Raw genomic sequence first — 26057 nt, 5'->3', positions numbered from 1 at the left:
ACAAAGGCAAACCATTGATACGTATTAGGCATCCAATGACAGATTAGATTTGTGTATTAAGGAAATCACTCTACTCTGGGGAGAATGGATTGGCAGGGAGGCGAAAATGAAATGGAAGTAGGTATAGCAGTAATCCAGGTGAGAGCTTGGACTAAGTTGGTGGATGGGGATGAGGAGAAAAAGAAAGGTTTGAGAAATTTTGGGGACATAAAATTGACAAGACTTAGTAATATGTTGGATATGGTGGTGTGGGGGTGGGGACAGTGTCAAGGAATCTACTAGACTACTTACTTGTAAGACTGGATGAATGGAAAGCTTTTTGGAACTGGGAAATTATAAAACAGTCAATAAAGTAAAAAAAGAAGGTTTGGCTGTTTTTCAATGAGTTAAAGACTATTCCAGAAATAAAGGAAGATGGGCAGAACGGGAGCACAAACCATTTCTACAATTTAGGATTTGTTCAACAATTATTAGGGGAAGGTGGTAGGTATGGGGAGGAAGAACTGTGAGTGGAGGGGGACATTAAGTAGACATTGCGGGAAGAGGAATTTATGCAAAAATGGACCAGGTTGCTGCAGATTCGAGAAACGACTCGACTTTGGAGAAAACAGAATTGCAATAAAAATAGTTTGTCACAAAAATACAAATAAGCAAGCAAAACAAAATTATTACTTTTCTATTTATTCTTCATTTATTTTGCTTTCCCCTAGTTAACAGCACAGCCTACTGTTTCCACTTTTTAATTTAATTTTATTTATTTATTTATTTTTTGATCGTGAGCTTCCTGAGCGGGGACCTTCACTTTGTCAAGTACTCTGCATATGTTGGGTCTGTCACTACCTACTTACTTTGAACCACAGTGATAATCCAGGAGACCAGCGTGAAGACTGTCTGCCTTCCACAGACCCGTCCCTAGCCATCTGCCCCTCTAAGTGCCCCCTTTCCTCATCTTACATTATGGTGGGAGTGTTCTAACCCCACTAGAGTGTAAGCTTCTAGAAAGCAGGATGGACACGACCCTGACACAAGTGCGGGTGGGGTCAGCACAAGTGCCCTGGAGAACAGAAGAGAAAGGAAGGGCAAGCCTAGAGACAATCTGGGTGCCATTTCCCTAGTGGGAACAGACACGAACCCTGACTTAGGCCGTTTTCCCGCCTGCCGTATTACGTCTTCTCCTGTATGGGATGTTGGGAGATACACGGGTTTCAAGAAACACCTCTCACATCTCCCGGTCCGTGGCTCTCACATTATCTGTTGTATCTATCAAGCGCGGGAGCCCAGGGAGGGCAGTCTCCGTGCCAGGTGGGTGCCCGGACACAGTAGTCACCAATACATATTTCTGGAATAAATGGGTGAGTGACGAAACACTTGTGCAATGGAAACTTCTTGCGGCTCCTCCCCCGCGAGACGTTTAATCCGCGCCATTCATTCCGAAAGCCCAAAGCCCGGGCCGCTCCGCCTCCAACACCGAGGCCCCGCCCACCTCCGGCGCGGCCCCGCTTGGCGCGCTCCCTCGGCACCGGCGCCCCTGCCCTCGGGGCTTCGCGGAACCTGGGTCAGGTTCCGGGCCGCAGTGCGCTTGCGCAGGAGGCGCTTGCGGCTACAGTAGGGGAGGAGCCTGCGGAACGTGGACCACGGTGATAAGGAAAATACGCAAAGGATCAGAAAGGGAGTCGGCTCTGGCTCTGCTGGCTTAGCGCGGGTGGGGCCGTTTAGTGGGTGTATGGAAGGTACCCAAAGACAACCTGTTGGGGACTGACCTGAGTTGACACACGATGAGCCTTTTACTGCTTACGTGACAAGTCTATTGATTTTGCTTTTTTTTAAGTTAAGCTTAGAGATCAAGAGCTGGGCTTTGCAGATTCCAACCTGTTATGACTGTGACTCTCTGTGACCCTGAGCAAGCTACCTGCTCAAGCTTCAGTGTCTAACTCTACAAAATGGAGCTGGTAATAGTTATGGACCTCACTGGGCTTTTGTGAAGTTTAAATGAGACAGGGTGTGTAAACGGCTTAGCACAGTGCCTGGCCACAGAAAATGCCCGATAAGTGGTAGGTGCTATTATTATCATTGTCATTATTAATAGCATAATAATCGTCATAATGTGTTTTTTTGTGCCAGGATCTTTTGTATGCAACTGTTGTGCTGGTAATACTTGGAAAATATCAAAGTACGTGAGAAGTAACAGGAAATTCAAGACTGGAACATGTTCTGATTTTAAAAAGGAGAAAAAAGTAGATGTTGAAAAATGCAGTCTGATAATCTGGACTTTTACTGAGCACCAAGCCAAACCCAGGATGGATCATACCAAAGGTAATTTGTGAGCTTTTAGAAAAGGAACTGGTGTCCACTATGAGGCAGTCTGCACTCTCCAAGACAAGTAAATCAAACCAGATTAACCTTTCTGAATGGAAAGTGGAAAAATTTTGTCTTTTCCGGACTTAAGTCATTTGAAGAAATATCTTAGCCTGAGATGCTGCTCCATTGTAAGCTCTGTTCTTATCAGCAAGTCTGTTTCCATTTCTGACATCAATCTGATAAAAACAGTTATGTTTTTAGTTACATAGGTAATATGTGAATACATTTATGTTGTAAAGAATTCAAAAAGTAAAAATAAAGCTGAAGTCCCCCAACATCCCCTCCTCCTCTCGCCTCCAGTTATCCTCTCTCATCAGGTTAGTGTGCATTTTGTTCAGATTTTTTTGTGTGTGTGAGGAAGATCAGCACTGAGCTAATATCCATGCCAATCCTTCTCTTTTTGCTGAGGAAGACTGGTCCTGGGCTAAGACCTGTGCCCATCTTCCTCTACTTTATATGGGACACTGCCACAGTGTGGCCTGACAAGTCGGGCATCGGTTTGTGTCAGGGATCCAAACCCCGGCCGCCAGCAGTGGAGAGTGTGCACTTAATGCTATGCCACGGGGCCGGCCCCTTCAGATATTTTTTAATCTATCTCTACACATGTATGACTTGTGGCAGTTAGGACTTTATTCAGGCAACTGGATACCCAAGAAAAGAAAGCAGTTTATTAGTCTCAGTCCAAAGGCAGCACAGGGGCAGCAGTGCGTAGCCAGCAGTGCGGGGCTCTGTGAGGTCATCAGGAGCCCAGGCCCTTTCTGTCTTTCGGTTTCACCATCCACAGCATTTGGCTTTTGTCCTCACGGTCACAAGTTGATTGCTGCTCCTCTAAGAATGTGTCCACATACTAGACAGGAAAGGACAAAAGTCATCTTCTTGTGAAGTTTTATATTTTTATTCAGGGAAGGAAGCCTGCCGCTACATCTGCCTACAACTCATTGGCCAGAACAGTATCACATGACCCCTCTATCAACAAGGGAGTCTGGGAAAGTAATTTACCTTTCAAGTGTCTGAAGTGTGGAATGGCATAGCAAAAGCGAGTTGTGAATATCTTTTGGGTAACCAGATTTTCAGTGTCTGCCACAGAAATATAGAGGTTAGTTTTATTCCATAAATGAACTCATACTGTATACATTTTTTGCAACTTGCTATTTTTCCTTAGCAATATGAGTTAGAATTTTCGATGGTGGCATGTATGAAACTTCCTTGGTTCCTTTAGCTGCTGCATGATACCCTTGTTTCATTGTTCTAAGGCACATTTTTTCATTTACATTTTATGATCTCTAAAATTGGCATGCATCTTACAGTTGCTGTCAGCTAGGCAGCAGTCGTGATGTAGTTGTCACTGCCTGCTGGATATGCTTCAAAACTTGCAGAATGGATGTGAACAGCCTGAAATATTGATGATTCTGAGTCTAAACACGATTCAGAAGCTTCAGACTCTCATAAGATTTAGATATGCCTGAATCAATTTATTTCATGAATTTCATTTTAATGTATGTACAAGGATAATATGGAATTAAAAATCCATGTCTTGTCTCAACTGGTTTTTTGAATAGTATAAAACAAAAATTATAAGTGATAAGAAGGCTCTGTGTTATAGCTTAATTAGGAGCATTTTTCTTTCTTAACGATACATAAACTAATGATATCTAGAATAGATGACATCCTGAAGTCAATGGAATATGGTGTCTACACTCTGGCTATTCTATAGTTTATTTAATCGTTTCCCAATAGATAGATGTTAAATTTTTACTTTTTTTTTTCAAATAATGCTTCATAAACTCTTGTTCATGCCTTTTTTTCCATATGTGTAAGTAGTATTTCTCTAGAATTCAATACCTAGAATTGCACACTTAAAAATTCTAATAATTACTGCCCTCCCCAAAATCCATAACCCCAGTCCAATATTGAGAAAAGTTGAGGGACATCCTATAAAATACCTAATACTTCTCAAAACTGTCAAGGTCACACTGAACTAAAGATAGTACAGTGTTGGCCTATACCCCCACACCCAGTTTCTCCTATTTTTAACCTCTTATATTAGTATGGAACCCCTGTCACAATTAATGAACCAATATTGACACAGTAATATTATTGTTTTACTCAATCTGTTCTCCATCCTGTAGTCAGCATATCTTTCTTTTTTTTTTTTTATGTCCAGCGTGGGGTTGGGAAGAGGAACACTGATACATAACTATTAAATAAAGCTCATAGTGTATTCAGATTTCCTTAGTTTTTGCCTAATGTCCTTTTTCTGTTCCAGGGTCCTACCCATAATAGCACATTATATTTAGTCATCATGTCCCTTTATGCTCCTCTTGGCTGTTAAAGTTTCTCAGACTTCCTTGTTTTTGATGACCTTGTCGTTTTGAGGAGTACTAGTTAGGTATCTTGTCCCTCGGTTGGGATTTGTCTGATATTTTTCTTGTGATTAGACTGGAGTTTTGGGTTTTGGGGAGGAAAACCACATAGGTAATGTGTCGTTGTCATCACATCACTTCGAGGGTACAGGCCATCAACATGACCTACCTAACCTTTGATGTTAACCTTGATCACCTGGCTGAGGTCATGTTTGTCCAGTTTTTTCACTATGAAGTTACTCTTCCTTTCCCCCCTTTCCATAATGTTCTCTTTGGAAGGAAGTCACTATGCAGAGCCCACCCTTAAGGAGTGGAGAGTTAAGCTCCACCTCCTTGAGGGTGGAGTATCTTCATAAATTATTTGGAATTGTTCTGCATGGCAAATTTGTCTGTTCTCCCCCACTTATTTGTTTGTTCAATCATTTCTTTATATCAGTATCGACTCATGGTTATTTATTTTATACTTTGGGTTATAATTCAATACTACTTTATTTTACTGCTCAAATTGTTCCAGCTTTAGCCATTGGGAGCTCTTCAATTGGCTCCTATGTCCCTTTGACACATCCCCATAATTGTGTGTGTGTGTGTATGTGTGTATTTAGCTCTTCCTTACTTTCTGGCACTACAGAATGCTCCAGGCTTATCTGGTATATTTCCTACCCCAATTCTCGAACCAACCATTTTTCCAAGGAACCCTAGTTCCTTTTATTGGAGAAGGGTATTAGAATCCAAGATTTGGGACTATATCCGTAGAAGTCAGTTTTTACATAGTTAAATTTATCCATCTTGTCCTGTATCACTTTGCTTTTTGTATCTCACAGGAGAAAGTACTTCCTTTTCTGATAATACAAACAGGTTCTGTATAATATTTTAATACTTGTATAATTTTCTTGTACATGTAGTTTTAAAATCCATCTGGAATTTTTTCATAGGATGTAGAGTAGAAATGTTATTTTTTTTTAAATGGAGAGCTAATTATCTCAACCCCATTTGTGCACTAATCAGTCCTTTCCTTATGGTTTAAACATATGATATTCTCGCATGTCTGTTTGGGCTCTATTTTATTGCTTGGATTTGTCTATTCCTGTATAGAAACATGCAGATTTAATTTCTGTAAGTTTATAGAATATTTTGTTATCTGATAGGGCAAGTCCTATGTCTGATCTTTTGCAAAAATTTCTTCACTATTCTTGAACGTTTTCTCTTGCAGATGAATTTTAGAATCAACTTGTCAAATTCCATGACAAATACTTTGGGGATTTTCATTGGTATACACTGGACCCTCCTTTCTTATCTCTCTACAGAAGTGGTTCTCAAACCACTGGCTGTAAGAATTAACTCTAAGAATTTTTAACACTAGGATTTCGACCTTGCTATTTTTACCCTATTCTTTTGACTCAATGACATGTAGAATCTAGGTTTACAAACATAAGAATATCAATCAGGATTACACCATCATTCACGAATTTTTGGTAAGAGTATATTTTCTGGAGTCCACTCTTTTACACTCATTTAATTCCTTGGGCAGTTAACACAGTTAATCAATTTCCAAATTTTTACATTTTTGTTTTACTGAAATTATAATTAATAGAATTAATAAGATCAATGCTTTTCTATTTTAAATTTAATTGATAGCTTTTCTAGCATTTTGAGTTCTAGTCTGGGATTGGTATTTCTAACAAGTCCTGTTTTCCCAAGTTAAAGTTAGCAGATCTGACATTTGCCATGTGCAGTTTTAGCCATTGTCAGTTTTTTATTTTATTTTATTTTATTTTTGTGAGGAAGATTAGCCCCAAGCTAACATCCGTTGCCAATCCTCCTCTTTTTGCTGAGCAAGATTGGCCCTGGGCTAACATCCATGCCCATCTTCCTCTACTTTATATGGGATGCCGCCACAGCATGGCTTGATAAGTGGTGCACAGGTCCACGCCCGGGATCTGAGCCCGTGAACTCCAAGCCGCCAAAGCGGAGTGCGCGAACCCAACCACCACGCCACCAGGCCAGCCCTGCAGTTTTATTTTGTATTAATTATTTCTACCAGAAATATTTATTATGAATATCAGGATGAAATACTGATAATTTATACTTAATTCTTAGTTAATTTATGAGAACATTGTAAGCAAATCCTTCCAGATGCTCCAGAGGAATAACATTTCCTTGTCATCTTCTGTTGGTCTGTTGCTTTTTTAGCTTTGCCTATAGTACTAACTACTCATATTTGCTGTAGAGTTAAGAGCAAGCTAACTCTTAGTTGGATCAAAATGGATCAAAATGTTCGGGAGTAGGGGGGTGGGGAGAACATGCCCAAGACTAAAATGTTCACCTGGTTTAAAATTGTGGAGTTGTTACAGAGTCAAAATGGCCGGGCAAAACAAAACTAAACCAACAATAAGCAAACAAAAAACTATGTCGATAGAATGCTTTGTCAGCCCTATGAAAAACAGTAGTTTATGGAATGATTCCCCTACTGAGGGACCTTTAGGTTGTTTCCAGTGTTCCTCTCCTTCCATCCTTTTCCTCTTCCTCCTTCTTCTCTTCCTTCTTCCTCTTCTTCCTCCTCTCCTCCTCATCCCCCTCCTCCTCCTTCTCCATCTTCTTCCTCTTCTTCTCCTTCCCTCCCTCCCTCCTGCCTGCCTTTACTTTCCATTATCAAAGCTGCAATGAACATGTCTGTTTGTAATCACAGGCAAATAGTTTTCTGGGAGAGACACCTGCAAGTGGGATTACTGAGTTAGAAATTTGATAGTGAAAGGAAGAGAGTAGTAGCAACTAACATTGAAATAGCCATTAGGGATCTAAACCAAACTCTTCATTTTTCAGACACCAAACCTTTTCCCCAAGGTGTCACAGCCTATTGGTGGCAGAGCAGGTCTAGAAATACAGAACAGGTTCAAGCAGTTTTATGAAAAGTAACCCAGGCTTGCAGCAGTGTCTGTAGACATTTTAAAGAGGTTAGATCTCATGCAATTGCGGCAGCTGGTGGAACAGCCTGTGCAGGCTGCTGAGCCTGAAGTCGCTGTAGGTCAGCCAGGTTGGCAGTTGAGAAGGAAAGTTGGATGTGGATGAAATCAAGGACAAGCTAGAACCTGTGAGGACAGACTTGGGCCCACAAAGAACACTGGAACCCAGGAGGACAAACTGGAACCTGCCTCTTGCCCCAGCTGACACCGTGACTGCAACCTTATAAGAGACCCCAAGGCAGAACTGTTTAGGTAAGCTGCTTTCTGACCCACAGCAACTGTGAGATAATAAATGTTTGTGGGTTTAAGCCTCTAAATTTTGGAGGAATTTATCACACAGCAATGAGTAACTAATACAGCTAGGTATCAATAATATGTTCATCAAAACCACCTCAGTGTCACATTGCTGTGGCACCAGCAATTCCAGTGGCCAGTAGCTTGCAAATCCAGCCACCTTGAAATATATGAGGTGGGTCTCAGGGAAAGGAGCCTCTGGTTCAGCACTCCAACCTTCTTGCCCCTCATTCTGTCCCTGGACAGCTGGATCCTGTAGGTTGAGGCATTTTAGTGTTTCTCAATGCCCATGTCTTAGAAAAGATATTTGGATATATCTGGCCATCTGAAGAATAGCCCACCCTTCTCCAGCTCTGAGAAGGAGATGTTCAGATAGAAAATCAACTCTGCACTCAGTGGTAAGATCCTGGGAGGCATCACCGCCATTCCCTGAAGCTTCTTAAAAACCATCCTCCTGCTTGTCTGGTGTTTGATATTGCATTTAAAGAGAAATGTGCAAAGAGATAGATTGACCAGCAGTCAGAGATTGCCTAATAGGACAGCTGTATCCTGGTGGGGTCACCACAGATCAAGGACTATCCAGTCTTCCACTATGTGATAATAATAGTTAATACTTACAGAGGAACTACTAAAGTGATTTATATATATAAATAGTGATTTTAATGATAAAGATGATTTCCATGCATCTACCCACCGTGCCTGCTTCTGGTGAATACTTTCACTCCCAGTCCCTGCTGTGCTGGGGATTATTTTTGTACCAGATGATACCTCCCTTCCATCCCATAACAGCTGATTGAGTCAGAAGAGGACTTCTGGTTAAAAGCAGTCAATTCATAGGCTGCCAGCTTGTGTCTGGGTTAAAATGATGAGTTGGGCCAATCACATTTTTTGTGTGGGTGAGTATGAAACAAGTGACAAGGAGGAGGTTTGTACCATAGGCTGGGGTGTCCACGATGTCCAAGTGCAGGTGAGTAAGTGGAGGGAGCAGGCTGGGAGGTCGGGGAGAGGAGCACGTATACAGAGAGAGATAACCGTGTAACCAGACGAGGAGCCTGAGAGACAAAGTGAGAGAGCAGAGACATAGAAAGACACACTGACCTCAACTGAGAGAGATAAAGATTGGTTCCTAGTGGCTTTTAGGTTCCTGCAAGGCCCTGCTCAACTTGGGTTCTTTCAATTCACCTAAAATTCAATAACCATCTTTTCCCTTAGCAGGTTTGAATGGGTCTCTGTTCCTTGCCACCAAAAGAGCCTGATGAAAGTAATCTCTAATGTCCATAGTTCATTAGATTTTAGGGAGACTGGATCTGGCCAGTCAAAATCATAACAGACAGATGGGTAAACTAAACACCAATGTATTAACTTACAAAGAGAACTGTACTTTCTCAGAATTCTGGAGTATTCAGGTTGGATGATCAGTGCATTTTCCCTCCCTTAGGAAAACTTCTGTAGAAACCAAGTCCTATGTCAAGACTGCTTGGTGAGACTGGATGCGAGCAAAGGAGAGACCATTTTCAGAGTTATTCTCGACAAGCTGTTGGAGTGCAATTCATCACTCATCTCTACCGTGGGGATGGACCTCCTGGGGAGACCCTCATGCTCCGGGGGAAGGGACAAGTCACATGGATGGGTTCTTTCTCTGTGGCTTCCTTTTACTAGACTCTGTGTAGACTCCACCTTTCTCTAAACCCTTGCTACAGAGAAGTTATAATACCTTTATTATTAATAATAAAATAATAGCTAACGTTTATTGAGTATTTTCTATGTAACTTGCGCTGTGCTAAGCCCTTTACAAATACAATATCTTACTGAATCCTCAAACAACCTTATTCTGCAGGTATTGTTATTCCACTTTACAGATACGACTCAGACAGGTTAAGAAGCTTGTCCAAGGACGAGGGACAAGGAGAGAGCTAAGTTAGGGAACAAGGAGAGAGCTGGGAGGGCAGCAACCACATCACACGTCTAGGTAGATACCCTGGTCACGTTAGTTTTGGAGCTAGCTCTTGATTTGAGGAGAACACACACGATTAAATATGTTTTCTATGTTTACTTAGCATTTCTGCATGCGGCTCCTGTTAATCATTATTTTAAATAATCACAACAACAATAATAATGATACTGATCATTTATGGAAGTCAAGACTAGAAGCTTTCATCTACCCTGTGAGGTAGGTATCATTATTCCCACCTTAGAAATGAGAAAACTGAGATTCGAGGAGGTTAACTTAGTTCACAAAGATATAAGCAGTAGAGTCAAGGTTCAGACCCAGGTCTGTATGTTAAATCCAGTGCTTTTCCCACACTGTACAACCTGTCAATCAAATTTCCAATCTGAATTGACTTTCTATTTTCACACCCCAGTAGTTTTCCCTTGACTGTATCCTCATTTAAGAAGGAAACCTTCATGGACGTCTAATGTGGCACTAGGGAGGAAAACTGTAAGTGGAGATGGTGTACTGCCTTGGGTTCTAGTGAGTTGAGGGTCATAAAGTTTGTTTGCCAATAGCAACTCCTTCCGGATGGTCTTAGTTTCCAGGTTCTCTGGACAATTTCAAAACCACCTGGACACTAGACTAATTATTGTTAAAATAACAAACAAGGAGCAGTATAACTTAGTTATAGTAAGGGTCTTCATTTTTATTGGTGCTTCTGACTCCCGAGAGTGTTTGGTTGTTTCTTTGTGGTCAGAAGACCCGGCCCAATCTGTTCTAGGGCTGTGGGTGATGGGAGCTGGGAGGGCAGCAATAGCCTCAAGTATATACAGGGAATCAAACAAATGAAAAAGCACGAGTGTTGGTGAGGTTGTGGAGAATATGGGACCCTCATACGTTGCTGGTGGGAATGTAAAATCATTCATTTAGCCACCATGGAAAGACTTTTTGGTAGTTTCTCACAAAGTTAAACAATCACCATATGACCCAGCGATCCCTCTCCTAGGTATATACTCCAAAGAATTGAAAACAGGTCCTCAGACAAATACACTTACAGGCATGTTCAGAGCAGCACTATTCACAATAGCAGAAGAGTGGAAATAATGCAGCAACGCATGATGGACATGTCCAACAGTGGATGAATGTATAAACAAATTGTGGTATTCCTACAATGGAATATTATTCAGCCATAAAAAGGAGTCAAGTACTGACACAGGCTACATCATGGATGAAACTTGAAAACATCATGCTAAGTGAAAGAAGCCAGACATAAAGGCCACAGATTGTATGATTCCGTTTATATGAAATGTCCAGAAGACTCAAATCCAGAGAGACAGAAAATAGACTAGCGTTTGCCAGGAGTTGGGAGGACGAGGGAATGGGGAATGACTGCTTAACGGGTGTGGGCTAACAGATAGAGAGAGAGATGGTAGTTGCTCAACATTGTAAATGTAATAAATGCCACTGGATTGCTCACTTTAAAGTGGTTAATTTTACGTTGTGTGAATTTCACCTTAATTAAAACAAAAAGCTCAACAGCCCTCTCCGCCCTCTGAGCTTGGCATCTTCGCACTGGATACAGGGCAAGAGGCGCACTAAAAGGTGCCTTGTCCTGCAGTTTGATCTGTTGTGCATTCACTCATCCGAGCCTTAATTCCCATTTACTCAGCACACAGCGTCCGAGCCAGATCCTGGGGTCCAGAGGGCACAGCCCCTGCCCTGGGAGCGCACAGCCTAGGGGGAGACACATCCCGCAATTAAAAAGCAGAACAAAACTCTGTGATGAACCCAGCATAGGGGAGCTGGCTGGTCCAAGTGGCAGAGAGTCCCCTCTTTCAGACAGGGGGTTTGGACCGAGCTAACTCGTGTCCCTGGCCGCCAAATCCCGTGCGACGGATGCGTCCTTTTGTTGTTGTTCATGGACGGGAAACAGTTTTTCCGGCCCTTCAGGAGCTCCTCCGCAAAGGTGGGAAAAGGACCTCAGGCAGCACAAGGATGTCAGCCTGGAGGCAGCGGGTTGGGTGGGTGAGGGCACCCCGCGCCCCGCCCCGAGCCCCCGGGAGGCCGGCCGCCGCGCTCGAGAGGTGGGGACTGCGCGGGCCGCGCTCCCGCCCTCCTCGGCGCCGACGGCCCCGCAGGCGGCGGGCGGCCCGCGGGGGGGCGGCGGCTCCCGGGCTTTGTGGCCGCGGCGCGCGCGGCGGGGCCTGGCCGGCCGGGCGCGCGCCGCCGCCGCCGCCCGGCGCTCCGGAGCCCGCGGCCCTGCCGGCCGCCCAGCCTGCGAGAGGAGCCGAGGCCGCCCGCGCTCGCGCCTCGCCGGCCCCTCCCCGGTCGCCGCGGCTGCCGCGCCGCCGCTGCAGGTAGGAGGCTCCCGGGCGGGCGGGGCGGGGGCGCGGTCGGGGGGCGCGGGCCGGGCGTGCGGGAGCCGCGGGCCGGCATGGCGGGCTTCCCGGCCGAGCCTCCGCGCCCCCTGCCCTGCAGGCCGGGCTGCCGCCCCCGCGCGCCGCAGAGGGACTCGGTGAGTGGGGCCGGCCTGCGGCGTACAAAGCCGCGGGGCGCGGACCTGGGGGAGACTCAGCGGCGCCCCCGGGGTCTGGGGACTCTGGACCCCGGGCCGCGGGAGCCGCTTGAGAGGAAGCCAGGTGACCCGCAGTGGCGCGGTCCCCATCCCAGGGTCCCCACTGGATGCCGGGCACTGTGCTCGGCGCCTTTCCATGCTTGGCTCCTTTAAGACCCCTTGTGCCCGGTTCCAGGGGGTAATGGGAGGGGTCCCTCACGCGGGGAAGCCGAGGGCAGAGCATCACGTCCGTGCCCGCCTGACCTTGGGAAGGCTCCTTTCCGGGAGCCTGGGCTGCTGCTTGTGTAAATGGGTTGAGGTGGGGGGTGGGGTGCGAGAGTGCGTGGTGTAATCGCTACCCCAGGAACAGTTGTGAGAGCCAGCGTACATAAATGATCATAGCTAAATTTTGAGCACTTTCTATGTACCAGGCCCGAGGTACTAAACAGTTGGCATGAGTTATCTAATTAAATCGTCACACTGGCGCTATGAGGAAGCTACTGTAAATTGCACGAATAATCTTTATTTAGGAGTAGGAAACAGTGAAGAATTTACTCTCCCTGTTCCGATTCAGAAGATTGGGCGTTTCTAGGTGTGGTAACATTTAAGATTACAGATATTCCTGCCGTATCAGGACAGTGGATATAGGATGCCGGGATATACGGATAATATCGGGGCCAGGGGCTTCCATTTCAGCACTGCCAAGTAAGACGGTTGTGTTATCAAGGAAAGTGTTGAACATTAATTCTAAAACACAGTTCCTGAGTTAGGACTGAAGATTGCTATGGGAGTTTGGGGCCAGGGGGAGACAAGGGTGGATTGAGGGGAGAGGCAAGGATTTTGGAGTTCTGGAAGAAGATGGTTGAGGAAGGGACCAGGGTCCACCACCTCAGCAGCATTCTGGACCAGGATTCCATCCTGCCCTTAGAGACCAGGCATCCTGTCTGGGGGAGGGGGAGGGATGCTGGGAGGAGATCACAGGTTGTCTCTTCTTACTCCCACACCAGCCCAAAAGTATTCAGATGGGTTGAGAACCTGGTGATTGGGCCTCCTAAAATGTCATTGTCCTTTCTTGTGATTCCTGAAATTCTTTTAATGTGTTTGAGAAGACTGGGATACTCACCAACCCTGAAGGTTGATAAGGTACTTAAAATACAAAGGCCTGACTGATGTCATGAAGGGGTGTGTTTTGAGCACAGTTCGCCTGGTTAGAGAAGTGGTAGGCATGAGGAGATTATTTTGGGGTTCAGTTTGGAATGGGGAGAACTGGAAGGCTTTGGACCCTGAGGAAGGAAGAGAAAGGCTGGAAGGCCTGGGGACTGCCCCATGGGGAAAGGGAGTGGGAGCAGGAGCTGAGGACAGGGCACACCACAGTCTGCAGAGCACGTGAACAGACGGCTCAGTTCTCAGCTGCCACGGAGGCACCCTCTCCTCTGCCCACTTGTGACCATTTCTTCCTTGAATGTTGTGGAAGGTCAGGGCTGGACTCAGGCTTACTTTTCTCTTGAGTGAGCAGGAAAGGCTTCCTGGAGAAGGGTTATTTTAAAACCAGGCCTTGAAGGAGGGGGTATTTGGGCACATAGAGATGGTGAAGGTTGGGAGCAGTGTGCATCGTGGAAAGACCAGTTGCTTTGGGGACATAGATAGTTTGGAGTTCAAATCCTAGCTCTGCCATTTCTTAGCCATGTAATTTTTTGTGACGATAAAAGAATGTTTTTTCAAATGCCTGCTAGGGAGCTCGAGCAGCACCAGTGCCCTTTTCCCTGTCCATGGTGACATTCACTCAGCAACTGTCTGCTGAGCACCAATTGTGTGCTGAGTCATATGCTTCATTCGGGGATAGAGATGAGTCAGAAATTATGTCTTCCCTTGGGAATTTCCCAGTCCAGTGGGGGAGACGGACACAAAGAGCAAATTACACAAAATATGGGAAGTGCTACAGTACAGTCATGTACAACTGGCCGTGAGCTCACAGAGGAATAACTAACTCATTCTGGATGGAGAATGACTATCTCAGGCATTCTCACTCAGGGCCAGTCTACCTCCAGTGAGATGAGGTTGAGACCGTATGAGAGAGATGTTGAATGCTACCTCACCTCCTAGCTTCTCTGTTTACCCTTGTCTTGTCTTTGCCCTGATAGTCTCTTTCTTAAAAAAAAATCTAATTGCAGTGTGTGCATAGTTTGTAAGCTGCCTCAAACTCATTTTTGAAGGAAGCTGTTACAATAAAATAGACATAGCCTGGGGGTTAGTTGAGGAAAGTGTCACAAAAATGTCACCGGAGTTGGACCTTGAGGGATGGAAATGAGCCCTTAGTGGACCTTGGGGTAAAGGATTCCAGCCAGAGGAAGCCACCTGTACAGAGGCAGGAGAACACAGCAGGTTCAAGAGCATGAAGGTGAGTTTGGTCTGGCTGGGTTGAAGAATACATGGAGAGTGTGGGGTGGAGTGGGGAGGGGCACTGTAATGGGGGCAAGATCTGGACAGGCCTTGAATGCCACGTGAGGAGCTTGGACTTGATCAGTTAGGTGGTGGGGGAGATGTCAGAGGTTTACACTGTGACATGATCACTGTGTTTTAGGAAGATCCCTCTGGTTGCTGTGTGGGAGAGGGGCTGGAAGTCTGGGAGATTGTTTGGGAGACTAGGGCCTGACCTCAGACATAGACGATGAGGATGGGAGAGGAGAGACTAGATAATGTGGTAAGGCATACAGTAGGTCTTGATTACCTGTGATGGAAGACCATGCTGTGGTTTCTGCTTTGGGCCAAGTTAATGTGCTGGAAATCATTAGAAATCAGGAGTTTAGGGGTAGGGGAATAATTAGTTTGCTTTTGGCTATGGAGAATTGGAGATTTCTGAGATGCCCATAATGGACAGCTAGATAGAGGCAGCTGGTAGACGCTGTAACTCTGTGTGGTGCTGAGAAGAGAGGATAGAGCTGAAGAGAAGGGTTCCCCTGACACCCCTACTTTCTTTTGAACAAACACAGAGAATCTACTGTGTGCTAAAGATACGAACAAAAGGTAGTTCCAAGCCCCAGGAGCTCACCCTCGGATAGGGGAGACCCCTGAGGATGTGCATAGATTGCAGAGTAATTCTGAGTGCTGCAGTAAGAGGTAAACACTGGGACCCTTGGCCCCAAGACTTGAGAGCGATGGTTGCTGAAGTGGTGGGAGTCGAGGAGAGTGCTCACAGGCGAGAAGCAGGCTGAGTGGGAACCCCTGCAGCAGGGGACTTGGTGTATTGTGAAAGCACTTTCTGTGGAGGATACTTTAATAACGGTTCCAAGGGAATTTCAGGAAGACTAGGGTGGGAACATGGTTTACGGTGGAGCCGTGGGGGAGGGGAAGGAAGGGTGGGACTCTTAGGAACCTTCATGTGGTTTATAGAGGGGACTGTGAGGGGTGGAAGGACAGGAGGTGGGAGCTCTTGCCTTAAACACAAGACTGGTTCTGCTCGCAGATACACTCAGGCACAGATGGTGAAAATAAACACTTTCAAGTTTCGTGGCTGCCTGGAGTGGGTAGTGAAGGGGAGGAGGAGGGAGAGCATTAGAGGAAGCAAGTTCAGTGCTAGGTTTAAGACTGGAAAGCCCTTTAAAGGAAGGAAAGAAGACGGAGAGGGCACAGGTGAGTGGCTATCCTGGGTAGACAGATCTGAACATGCGAGAAGGTGGGCACGGGAAGAAGAATATCCGATGACTCTTGCCTCTGGATAAAACGAAATCATGAAGACATCATAGTCATAGTGAGGCTTTTAAAAATTTGGCACACAATACAATAGTATTTACAAGAAGAAGCCAGGAAATGATTTTTGTTATGATAAATCCTTTAAAAGAGGAGAAATTTTACATAGTAGAACATATAGATATAATTAGTAAAAAACGCAAATGGCGAGCAGGTTAGTTTCAACGTATATTCCACTAATATTTGTCGAGTGCCTACTGTGTACCAGGCACTTTTCAAGGAGCGGGGGCTACAGTAGCGAACAGATGGCTCACCTGCTTTAGATATTTCAGCTGGAACTACTTAACCTACAGAGTTAAACCTAGGTATGGGCTTTAAATCATCTCAAGTGCTGAGGTCTCTATTCTGTTGCCATGTTCTCTTTCATTGGCTGGTAGCTCTGCTAGCCTCATAAATAATCAGAAAATACCATCTAGGCATATTTGGCAGAGAACTGTGGAAATTAGGTTGCAGGAAAACCATTGTAGTGGCGATGCTAACATAGGCTGCCAGCACTGGGTGGGACTAAAGAGAAAACCCGCTTTAGCTTATGATTTAGAGATGAAAAATCGACAGTCGGGGAGGAAAGGGGACTTGCCTAATGTTACAAAACAAGTTTTCAGATGGGATATCAGGGGAAGGCTTAAGGTATTAGCAAAATGCATCTTGATGGTGAGAGGGTCCCAAGAGGAGATGTGGGAGGAGGGGTTGAAAACGAAGGATGACACTTTGCTTTAGTCCCCCCTCTCTTACTAGGGCCCCAGGAAGTCCCCTGTTTTGCGCTGGGCCTCAGGTGCCTCATCTGTCAAGTGAGAGGATTAGCCTGAGGTCCCCTTTTAGTTTTAACATGTTAGGATCTATGTTGCTTCCAAAAAAGGTTGTTTGGGGATGCTGAGTCAGGAGAGGGAGTCAGCGGGCCAGGATAGGAAATAGCCTTTCATCTCTCTAGAGCACTCCTCACCCATGACTTGTTGCCAGGCCTCCTTCAGGGATGGGTGCCACATTTCCTTCAGCTCACCCAGCCTTTCTGTACACGTTCCTTCCTTCAGTTTTTTCCCCAGTCATGGCCCTGTATTGTTCTAATCCTAATTCTAATTCCAATCAATGCTAGTAGGAATTACATTCTTATTCTAGATCCCTCCAATCCTGGAGTAGTGTCCCTGGGCACATCTCTGTCTCGGTGCTTATCACAATGGCTCGTCACCAGCCCGTCCCATAATATGCTATGTTGTGTTATGTCTTCATTGGACTATGATTTCCCCAATCTTAAGGAGTCCCCCTCTCTCTGGTGCCTGCACAGAGTGGCTGCTCGGTTAATCCTCGTGTCCCCTCCTGGCCTCTGCTTTCCCTTCATCCCCCGCCCTAGTGTGGACACACACGTCCTGGTCATTTCTCGCTTTGAAACACTCTCTGGTGTGCACATCCTCCTTTCTGTTAACATCATCACCGCTCAGAGCCCAGGCCCTTTCTCATCAATTATTTATCTGAATGATCTCCTTCAGCTCTCTCTGTTCATATCCTCTACATTCTTAAAGATCTAGCTCAGATGTCCTCGTGTTCATGAAGAGTGCAAATTAACCTCTTCCCTGCTCTGAACGCCCACGGCCCTTTGTCCTCTATTACAGCGTCCGTGTCGGTGTGCTTCTTGTTTTAGTTATCCGTGTCTGCACGCCAGTGCTCCTTTCAGGCTCTAGGGTTCAGCTCCTCTGTATCTCCCACATATTCTGGGACAGTACTGAGCCTCTGGCAGGAGTTCATTACATATTTGTTGAATTGTGTGTCTATGAAATTAAAGAGCAAATAAGTATTTGAGTATCTGTTGTATACAGACCACTGTTCTGTGTTTGGAAGCAGTTTAATATGGTGGGAGGGGTGGAAAGAACTCAGATTTATTGAAGCTGTAGTCTGTGCTGCTGCTTTACTCCCACTGCAGGACAGGAGTAAGGCAGAGTAGCAGGTATAAACCCCATTTTCCAGATGAAGCATTGGAGGTTAATTGACTTGCCCAGAGTCACGCGGCTATGTGAGTGCTGAAGTCAGGATTTGAGCCCAGGTTTTCTGCATTCCGTGTCTTGGTTTATTTCACTTCACTTTAAGAGCAGTAGTTCATTAATATGCGGACATCTGACTGAGCCCTCAGGGCCACAGATTTTCAGTCATGGTTCCTATTCTGAATTTTGGCTTCAAAGAACTCTCTTTTCCACAAAGGGCAGTAGAAGTAAAATCTGGCCAAGATTCTCTAGTCTTTGCTCAAATTTTAGGACTTATTTTGACCCTTGGTGGACTTACAATATTATTAAATGGTATTAAATTAGTATTAGTTGGCTTGGGCTGTCATAACAAAATACGACAGACTGGGTGGCTTAAACAACAGAAATTATTTCTCACAGTTCTGGAGGCTGGAAGTGCAAAGATCAAGGTGCCAGCAAGGTAGGTTTCATTCTGAGGCCTCTTCTTTTGGCTTGTAGGTGGCCAACTCTGTGCCCTCACATGGCCTCTTGGTGAGGGAGAATGAGAGAGATTGAACCAGGGCCCCACTCTTATGGCCCCATCTCCAAATACAGCCACCCTGGGATTTAGGGTTTTGGGAATTGTGCTGATTGTTTCTTCTTTGTTCTTTTATGGTGTTGGAATTGCAGTCTTTTATGTAGTGCTGTCTTTGAGTCTTTGCCTAGCCCAAGGATAACTTCCATTGCATTTGGCTTTTGCTATTTTATTTGACCGTTTTTACTTGTATGCAGCGTTTAGTGTACTGTTTTATCATGCATGATACTCATTCTGTACATGGTAGGCAGTTGTACGCCTATAGCAAAATGTATTCATTCATAAATGTTTGCCAAGGGTCCACTGTGTGAGGGTCCCTGGGCTGCTGCTTGCACCACAATGATGCATAAGAACAGTTGGCACTGTGTCTAGCAGAACGGCAGACAAAAAAGATGATCTACGGATGAGCAGAGTTGGGGGCAGGGAAGGCCAGCCTACGTCTAACAGCTAATGCAGCATGGAAGGCTTGTTATGTTGTCATCTCTAACCAATTACGGACATTGCTGAGTAGTTTTAAGCTAGAATGTGCTTTCTAGCCTCGAAGTTTCTATTAATGAGCTTCACCGGGAGATCTCTTACTTCAGGAGGTATTTGTTTACTTAGGACTGTCAGTCAGGTGCTCAAGCAGAATGTCAGGTTCCCCTGAGCGTGGGTCATTTTAAAGCTCCATGTTATCGCTACAGTTACTTTTCAAACATACGTTCTTATCAGGTCAACAGCGGAAATTATTTCAGAGCTCTGGTTAGACTGAGAGAGGTACACCTGGGAGGGGATGGGGGAAGTGGGGGTCCTGGGCTGTAGGTTTGAGACATAGAGGGCAGGGGTGATCGAGGCGGGGAGGGGAGGGGAGGGCAGGGCAAGAGCCGCCAAATGGAGAGGACAGAGCAGGCACAGCTCCCCGGAAGCTGCTCTACCCTAGGACCTTTCCCTGCTGACAGTTAGATGGCTAATTGACATGTAATATGAGCAGAGATGCTAAAGGCTGTCATCAGGTCTGAAAGAAGAGCGCTGAGCAGAGGAGAGAGCAGCATGGGCATTGGTGTCAGGCCTGGGTTTGAATCCTGGTTCTGCCATTTACCATTTGTGTGACCATAGGCAAGTTACTGAGCCTCACTCTTCCTATCTGGGAAACAGGAATAATGACTGGTTAGTGGGGATAACAGCCTACTTCATGAGGCTGTTGGGAATCCGCAGGGCACCTTTGGGGTACACTGTCTCATACCAGACTCCCTGCAGAAGGGAACCACATGGCCCAGGGAGGCCTGCTGTTCTACAAAATTAAGCAAAGTAAATTGGTAGCTCTGGATTTACGTAGGGAGTGATTAAATAACAGTTGAGTTAATAGGCTATTAATGGTCCCCAGGTGTTGGTAATTCTGAGTATTTGCTTTTGAGAGCAGTTGTGTAATTTTTTCTGGTGCTTTAATAAAGCTTTTTTTTTAAACAGAAAATATTGTAGTGTAACAAATGATGTTCTCAGGGTCTGTTTTTTGGAGGGTTAAATGATATAGTGCATATTAAGCACTTAGTATAGCATCTAACCCACAGTAAAGGCTCAATAAAAGTTATCTGCTGCAGCTATGACAGACAACTATGTACTGGGGCTTTGGGGGAAAAATAAATAAATAAAATCTTAAAAAAAAAAAAAAGTTATCTGCTATTGTTATTACTGCTATTATTAGACTCAACTGGCCGTACTTAGGGCAATATCCTTTGTGAATGGAGACTCCCCACGAGCCCGCCACCACCTGATGGCAGCTAGCGGTACTGCACACGTTGTGACAAAGAATTATTAAATTGATTGGAATTAATTCCATGTAATTTTAATTCCAAGTATCACAGGGACTTTGTTCAGTCAGAGTGTGGCTTATTTGCTTGAGAGCTGCAGTTCGTATATAATTAAACAATGAAATGACCTTTTTCACCTCCATAGTTGGCATAGATTTAAAAAAATGTTAACAGCAAGAGTAAATGCGTGGGGAAACAGTCATTCTCTTGTGCTGTTAGTAGGAATGTAAATTGGTACACCATTTCTGGAGGACAGATGGCGATGTAACAAAAGTGTTAAGTGTTTTCATCTATTGTGGCAGCCATTACCTTGAAGAAATAAAGATAAAAAAAGATTTATTTAGAAAGAAAAAATATATATATTAATTTATGTATATATTTAAATAAAACAGCATTATCTATAATAGAATAAAATAGGGAACAATCCCTTTTTCATTTGTGAATCAGATTTCTCAATCGTTATAGCAGTGATTCTTAAGTATAGTGGGGGCCTGAGGGAAGGTAGGCGTATTGACATCTCCTGGGGCAGGGGGGTTGGGGTGGAATATTGGATCAGAATCTGCTCTGGGAGCTGTGTAGTTTAAGAACATTCAGTACACCTATTGATTTTATAATAAAAACTACAGAAGGTAAAGTTGGACACAGACATCTTGGCAGATATAGATATGGTAGGAGTGTGTGTTAATACATTTCAGTTTGGGGAACATCGATTTTGTAGGGAATAGGAGAGTGTTGAAGGGGAAAAATTAATTTTAGATCTTTGGGGAAGAAAGGGCCTGGATTGGGTGTCCTTGTAGGGACATTAGAGCAACATGATTGAAGCACAGGCCTTGGAATTTAGGGATGCAGGGACACATCCCCAAACATAAATTTCCCCTCATTTAGCTTTGCTCAAGATCTGAGAATCAAACCACCTTTGACCTGTGTCTAAATCTCTCCATCTGTGATACTCTGTGCCCACGATGAGTATGAGACAGGGTACCTGGTGTGTGGAGACACTGATCACACTAGTGCTTCATTAACTTTAACTTTTGGGAGGAGGTGGTGCATAGTGGGAGACCCTGATCAGGTTCTGTAAAGCCCACACTCCTTGGCCTCAATTTTAAGGCTCTCTGATCTGGCTCAGTCCCCTCCAGCCTCAGGTGTAACAAATGTCAGCTATTCACAACTACAGTAACGCCTCCCCAGGCATAATATACGAATAGCTGGCTTGTAATAGTGTGATTTTATATCAGTATACTGTAAATTGAAAAGCCATAGCCTTTTTTCCCTAACTTTTTATTATGGAACATTTCAAACATGCACAAAGATCGAGAGAATAATTTAATGAATCTGTGTACCTCTCACCCTTGTCTATGTTCATATGTCCTGTTTTTGGCCAGTGGGACTCCTTTCAAGTTAGTTTCTAATTATTTTGATACGGGTTGGTCAGTTTAAACGGACTACGTCATCAGTATCTTGATGCTTGCCTGTTATTCTGAAAAATCAGAGGCTTGGAGAACATAAGAAGTACTGGGGCGTGTTGGTCCCTTCCACAAAGGGAACCGTGCAACGCTCACTTTATTGCTGAATTCAGTGTTGCTTAGTGATATTCTTGCCACAACATATTTGAGAGGCTAATTTTGTTGAAAGCTTCCTGTGATTGAAAGATGTGGGAAAAGTATGGGGTCACAAAATGCACGTAAGTTCAATGGAATGAGACATTTACTAACACCTATTGTGTGAAAGATGCTGGCTCAGCAGTGGGGAGGATGGCAAGATGACCTAAGGGAGTCATGGTTGAGTAATTTGGAGTCACCCAAGGTGAGAGCCCAAGAGATGGTTGTGAAATAATGCTAAGAATACCAGACTGTTCGAACTCATAGAAGCAGAGAGTGTAACAGTGGTTACCAGGGACTGGGCGTAGGGGTGGGGGAAATGAGGAGATGTTGGTCAAAGGTACAAAGTTGCAGTTATGTGATGAATAAGTCTAGAGATGAATAAGTCTAGAGAGCTAATGGACAGGCACAGTGACTGTAGTTCATACTACTGTCTAAACACTGGAATTACGCTGAGAGGAGATTTCAGGTGCTCTCATCATAAAAAAGAGGTAACTACGTGAGGAGATGATACGTTAATTAGCTTGACTGTAGTAATGATTTCACCATGTATATGTGTATGAAATCAAATTTATGTATATTAAATATAATTTTTATTTAAAAATATAAAAAGGTATTATATAGACTAAAGTAATGATACAAATGGAGAAAAGGTTATTTCAAAAATTGTAAATATAAAATTGATAACATTATAATATGTGAACAAAGACTTTAAAGGAATATGCATAATAAAAATGGCTATTATTTGATGTGTTAAAAAAAAAAAGAATACCAGACTATTAGGACAGTCCAGGTTCTTGACTTTCTAAGTCGCCATCTTTGTGATCTTGGGCAGTCCACTTCATCTTACTGGCCCTTAGTTCCCTCAGTTGAAAAGAGGGGCGTTGGACTCGATCTTTAAGCACCCAGGCCTTTTTATCGGAAATTGTATAAATTATTTACGTAGGGCTGTACACTTTTAAAAGTGGTCCTTGTACCTTAGCGATCACAGACTCCAAGCCTTCATTTTAAAGATGAAGAAACTGAGGTTCCTCTAGGAACATGGACCTATCCAAGGTCACAGACATAGTGATGGAAATGTCAGATCTTTTGGGGTGATTTCTTGATGATTCTGAAATCTTGATAGTGTTTACATTATCTGTTATATTTGGTTACACAGTGCTTCTCTGTGTTCAGCTGTGACAGAACTTTGAAAAAGCTGTTTAGTTTAAGAGCTGCCTTACGTTATGAATTTGGGGAATAATCAGTTCCCTAACATTAAGCAGAAATAAATTAACAAATTAGAGTTCCACATAGATGTTCAACTTTTGTTTTTTTGCTGTTACCTACCGGGTATTCACGGAATGGCCAAGACCTACAACAAAGGAGCTACTTGAAAATCTACTTTGAAGTAAAACCCCATTCCTAGTACACTTCTGAATGTTTTCCTGAGAATATCATAATTCAACATTAATGGAGAAGAAAGTGCTGTATTTCAGACAAAGGGAATCAAGGCAGGGATTAAGCTTAAGTAATTTGCTGACATTTTTATTGCTGGAGTTAGTGATTATTGTTTCAAACTTCCTTTTCCAGGATAGCTAACGGCCAGGAGAAATATAGTGGAAAATGCAAAACAACGAAATTATAAAACCTGCGAAATACTTCTCGGAATTGGAAAAGAGCATCCTGCTTGCTTTAGTAGAAAAGTACAAGTATGTGCTGGAATGTAAGAAAAGTGATGCCCGGACGATCGCCCTCAAGCAGCGTACCTGGCAGGCGCTGGCCCACGAGTACAACTCGCAGCCCAGCGTGTCTCTGCGGGACTTCAAACAGCTGAAGAAGTGCTGGGAGAACATCAAGGCTCGGACCAAAAAAATTATGGCCCACGAGAGGAGAGAGAAAGTGAAACGCAGTGTCAGTCCTCTGCTGAGCACCCATGTCCTGGGGAAGGAGAAGATCGCCACCATGCTGCCTGAGCAGCTCTACTTCCTGCAGAGCCCCCCGGAGGAGGAGCCTGAATACCCCGCTGATGCCGCCGCCCAAGGTATCGGTCCCTGAGGCCAGCTTGCCTGTTCTCACTGGGTACCTGTTTGACCTTCTAATTTTAAAATCCTTAATTTTGAGGGACTTTATAAAGAAGAAACTTTGATATCAAACTTGACTTTCCCAGTTCAAAATCTCCAGATTATACAGGACATTCAAGTCACATGGTCCATAAAAACAGAAGTTCTTGCTTATATCCTCGTGTTAGCTCTCTTAAAGAGATCTCTCTTATCTCTTATTACTTAAGAATAAGGAAAAATAAGGCGCTACATTAATACAGTTGTTATTAATGAAGTTCATCAGTTGCTTATCTCAACTTATCTCAAATATATTAAATTAGAGAATTGTTTAAGGAGTTATATTCATTCACTCAATCTTAGTTTTTCAAAAAGATATTTTTGAGGACCTATTATGTGCAAAACACTGCTTAAGTCACTCAAAAGGCCCCATTAAAATAGCGAATTTTTTCAAACTTAAGAATTTAGTACAGAGACTAATATAGCAAACACCTATTCAGCATTCACCCAGATTAAAAACTAGCATTTCCACCCGTTATAATATTGTGATCCACACTTTTGGTTTGTGGCACTCTGGCGAACTTGAGACATTCTGGGAAAAAATTCATTTTAGTTTTTATATACTTCCACTGAGAAAAGAAAAATATGCCATACATAATTTTTAGGGAAGGAAAGACTGTCATGTAATCAAGGATGTATTGACAGTGTATCATAGCTTTAAAAGGTTGGAATGAAGGGGCTATTGAAATGCCTCCAGGCAAGGGGAGGGTGGGAATGCATATAGATAAATTGCCAATAATTCCTGCCTCTTTTAAGATGGGAATGGCCAGTTGATATAGATGCGTTGCAGTTTGCAGAAGACACGCCTTAAAGCAGAGGAACAAGATTCCTGGGGAGGCCAGCGGGCTGCTCATAAGGTGCTCCAAGGACCCAGCAAGCACTTGCTAGGAAAATCTGATTCTTAGCTTGCAGGATGAGAAATTCACTCATTAGTGTCCCCAGAGTAGATTGAGCTCTGAGGGACTGGTTAATTAAAAGTCTCAAGAAACTGTCTAAAACCAAGAATGTTACCCATGTAGAGTGAAAAAGATAAGAACCAAGTGAACTGAGTACACGTTTTTAATTAGCACGTTTTTTTTTCCCTAGGGCAGATCATCCTGGGAACCTAAATTATGATCAGAACTTTGTTTGCCTGCTGATCCTTTGACTAAGGTTAAGTCCAGGGAACCAGTGGGGCAACCATAGTCGTTAATGTCATGAACCTCGCGCACCATTTTCCAGTGTAGGAACTCTGTGTCTGAATTTTGTTTCTTGAGTTCCCAAGCCAGGGTACTTCCCAGCAGACCCAGTGTTTCTATGGACACTGCCAACTCTCTTACCCCTCCTCCCCGTTGCTGCTTCTGTGGCGGATGGGGCCCATTGCTAATTGACAGTGTCCTTGCTTTGGAGATGTTTATAGCGTCAGCCGGTTCCTCTCCATCTTGCTGGCCTTGGAGTCATTCATTCTCTGTGAGGCAGCAAAGGGAGTGGTGCCGGGGGCGGGAGGGAGGTGAATCAGCAGGGATGCTTTTCTTTTTTTTTTTTTTTTTTTTTTTTTTTAAAGATTTTATTTATTCATTTTTCTGCCCCCCAAAGCCACAGTAGACAGTTGTATGTCATAGGTTCACATCCTTCTAGTTGCTGTACGTGGGACTTGGCCTCGCGTTGGACGGAGAAGTGGTGCCTCGGGGCGCGCCCGGGATCCGAACCCGGGCCGCCAGCATCAGAGCGCGTGCACTTAACCGCTAAGCCACGGAGCCGGCCCAGGGATGCTTTTCAAATTGCTTATGCTCCCTGGGAGACGTTGCCAAGGAAGATGCTGGTGTAGACTGCTTCCAGTTAGCTTTGCAAATCTTTGATCT

At 44.2% G+C, this 26057-nt stretch overlaps 1 protein-coding gene and 1 long non-coding RNA gene across 4 annotated transcripts in view; both read left to right on the top strand.

Moving 5' to 3' along the window:
- The first annotated feature begins 1660 nt into the window (after positions 1-1660).
- LOC147913254 (uncharacterized) lies at positions 1661-9714 on the top strand. The gene is made up of 3 exons (XR_015549035.1): positions 1661-1949; positions 2122-2313; positions 9414-9714. It is a non-coding gene; the product is annotated as an uncharacterized LOC147913254 (long non-coding RNA).
- Positions 9715-12135: 2421 nt separating this feature from the next.
- The window catches only part of LOC101394124 (myb/SANT-like DNA-binding domain-containing protein 3), a 125441-nt gene continuing 111519 nt past the window's right edge, over positions 12136-26057 (top strand). For 2 of the 3 annotated variants that reach the window (XM_087419397.1, XM_087419399.1), the window contains exons 1-2: positions 12136-12265; positions 23690-24140. In XM_087419397.1, the coding sequence (XP_087275523.1) occupies positions 23723-24140 (418 nt within the window). In that variant the 5' untranslated portion in view covers positions 12136-12265; positions 23690-23722. Of the gene's footprint in view, positions 12266-12325; positions 12424-23689; positions 24141-26057 lie in introns of those variants that run through there. The other variant, XM_087419398.1, reaches the window with a different exon arrangement.

The sequence above is a fragment of the Ceratotherium simum genome, chromosome 29 (genome assembly GCF_057802395.1).
Source record: "Ceratotherium simum simum isolate JZ-2026a chromosome 29, ASM5780239v1, whole genome shotgun sequence".
Classification (NCBI taxonomy): domain Eukaryota; kingdom Metazoa; phylum Chordata; class Mammalia; order Perissodactyla; family Rhinocerotidae; genus Ceratotherium; species Ceratotherium simum.
Note: the sequence above shows the minus strand (reverse complement) of the source record. Positions and strands in the feature narration are given on the sequence as shown.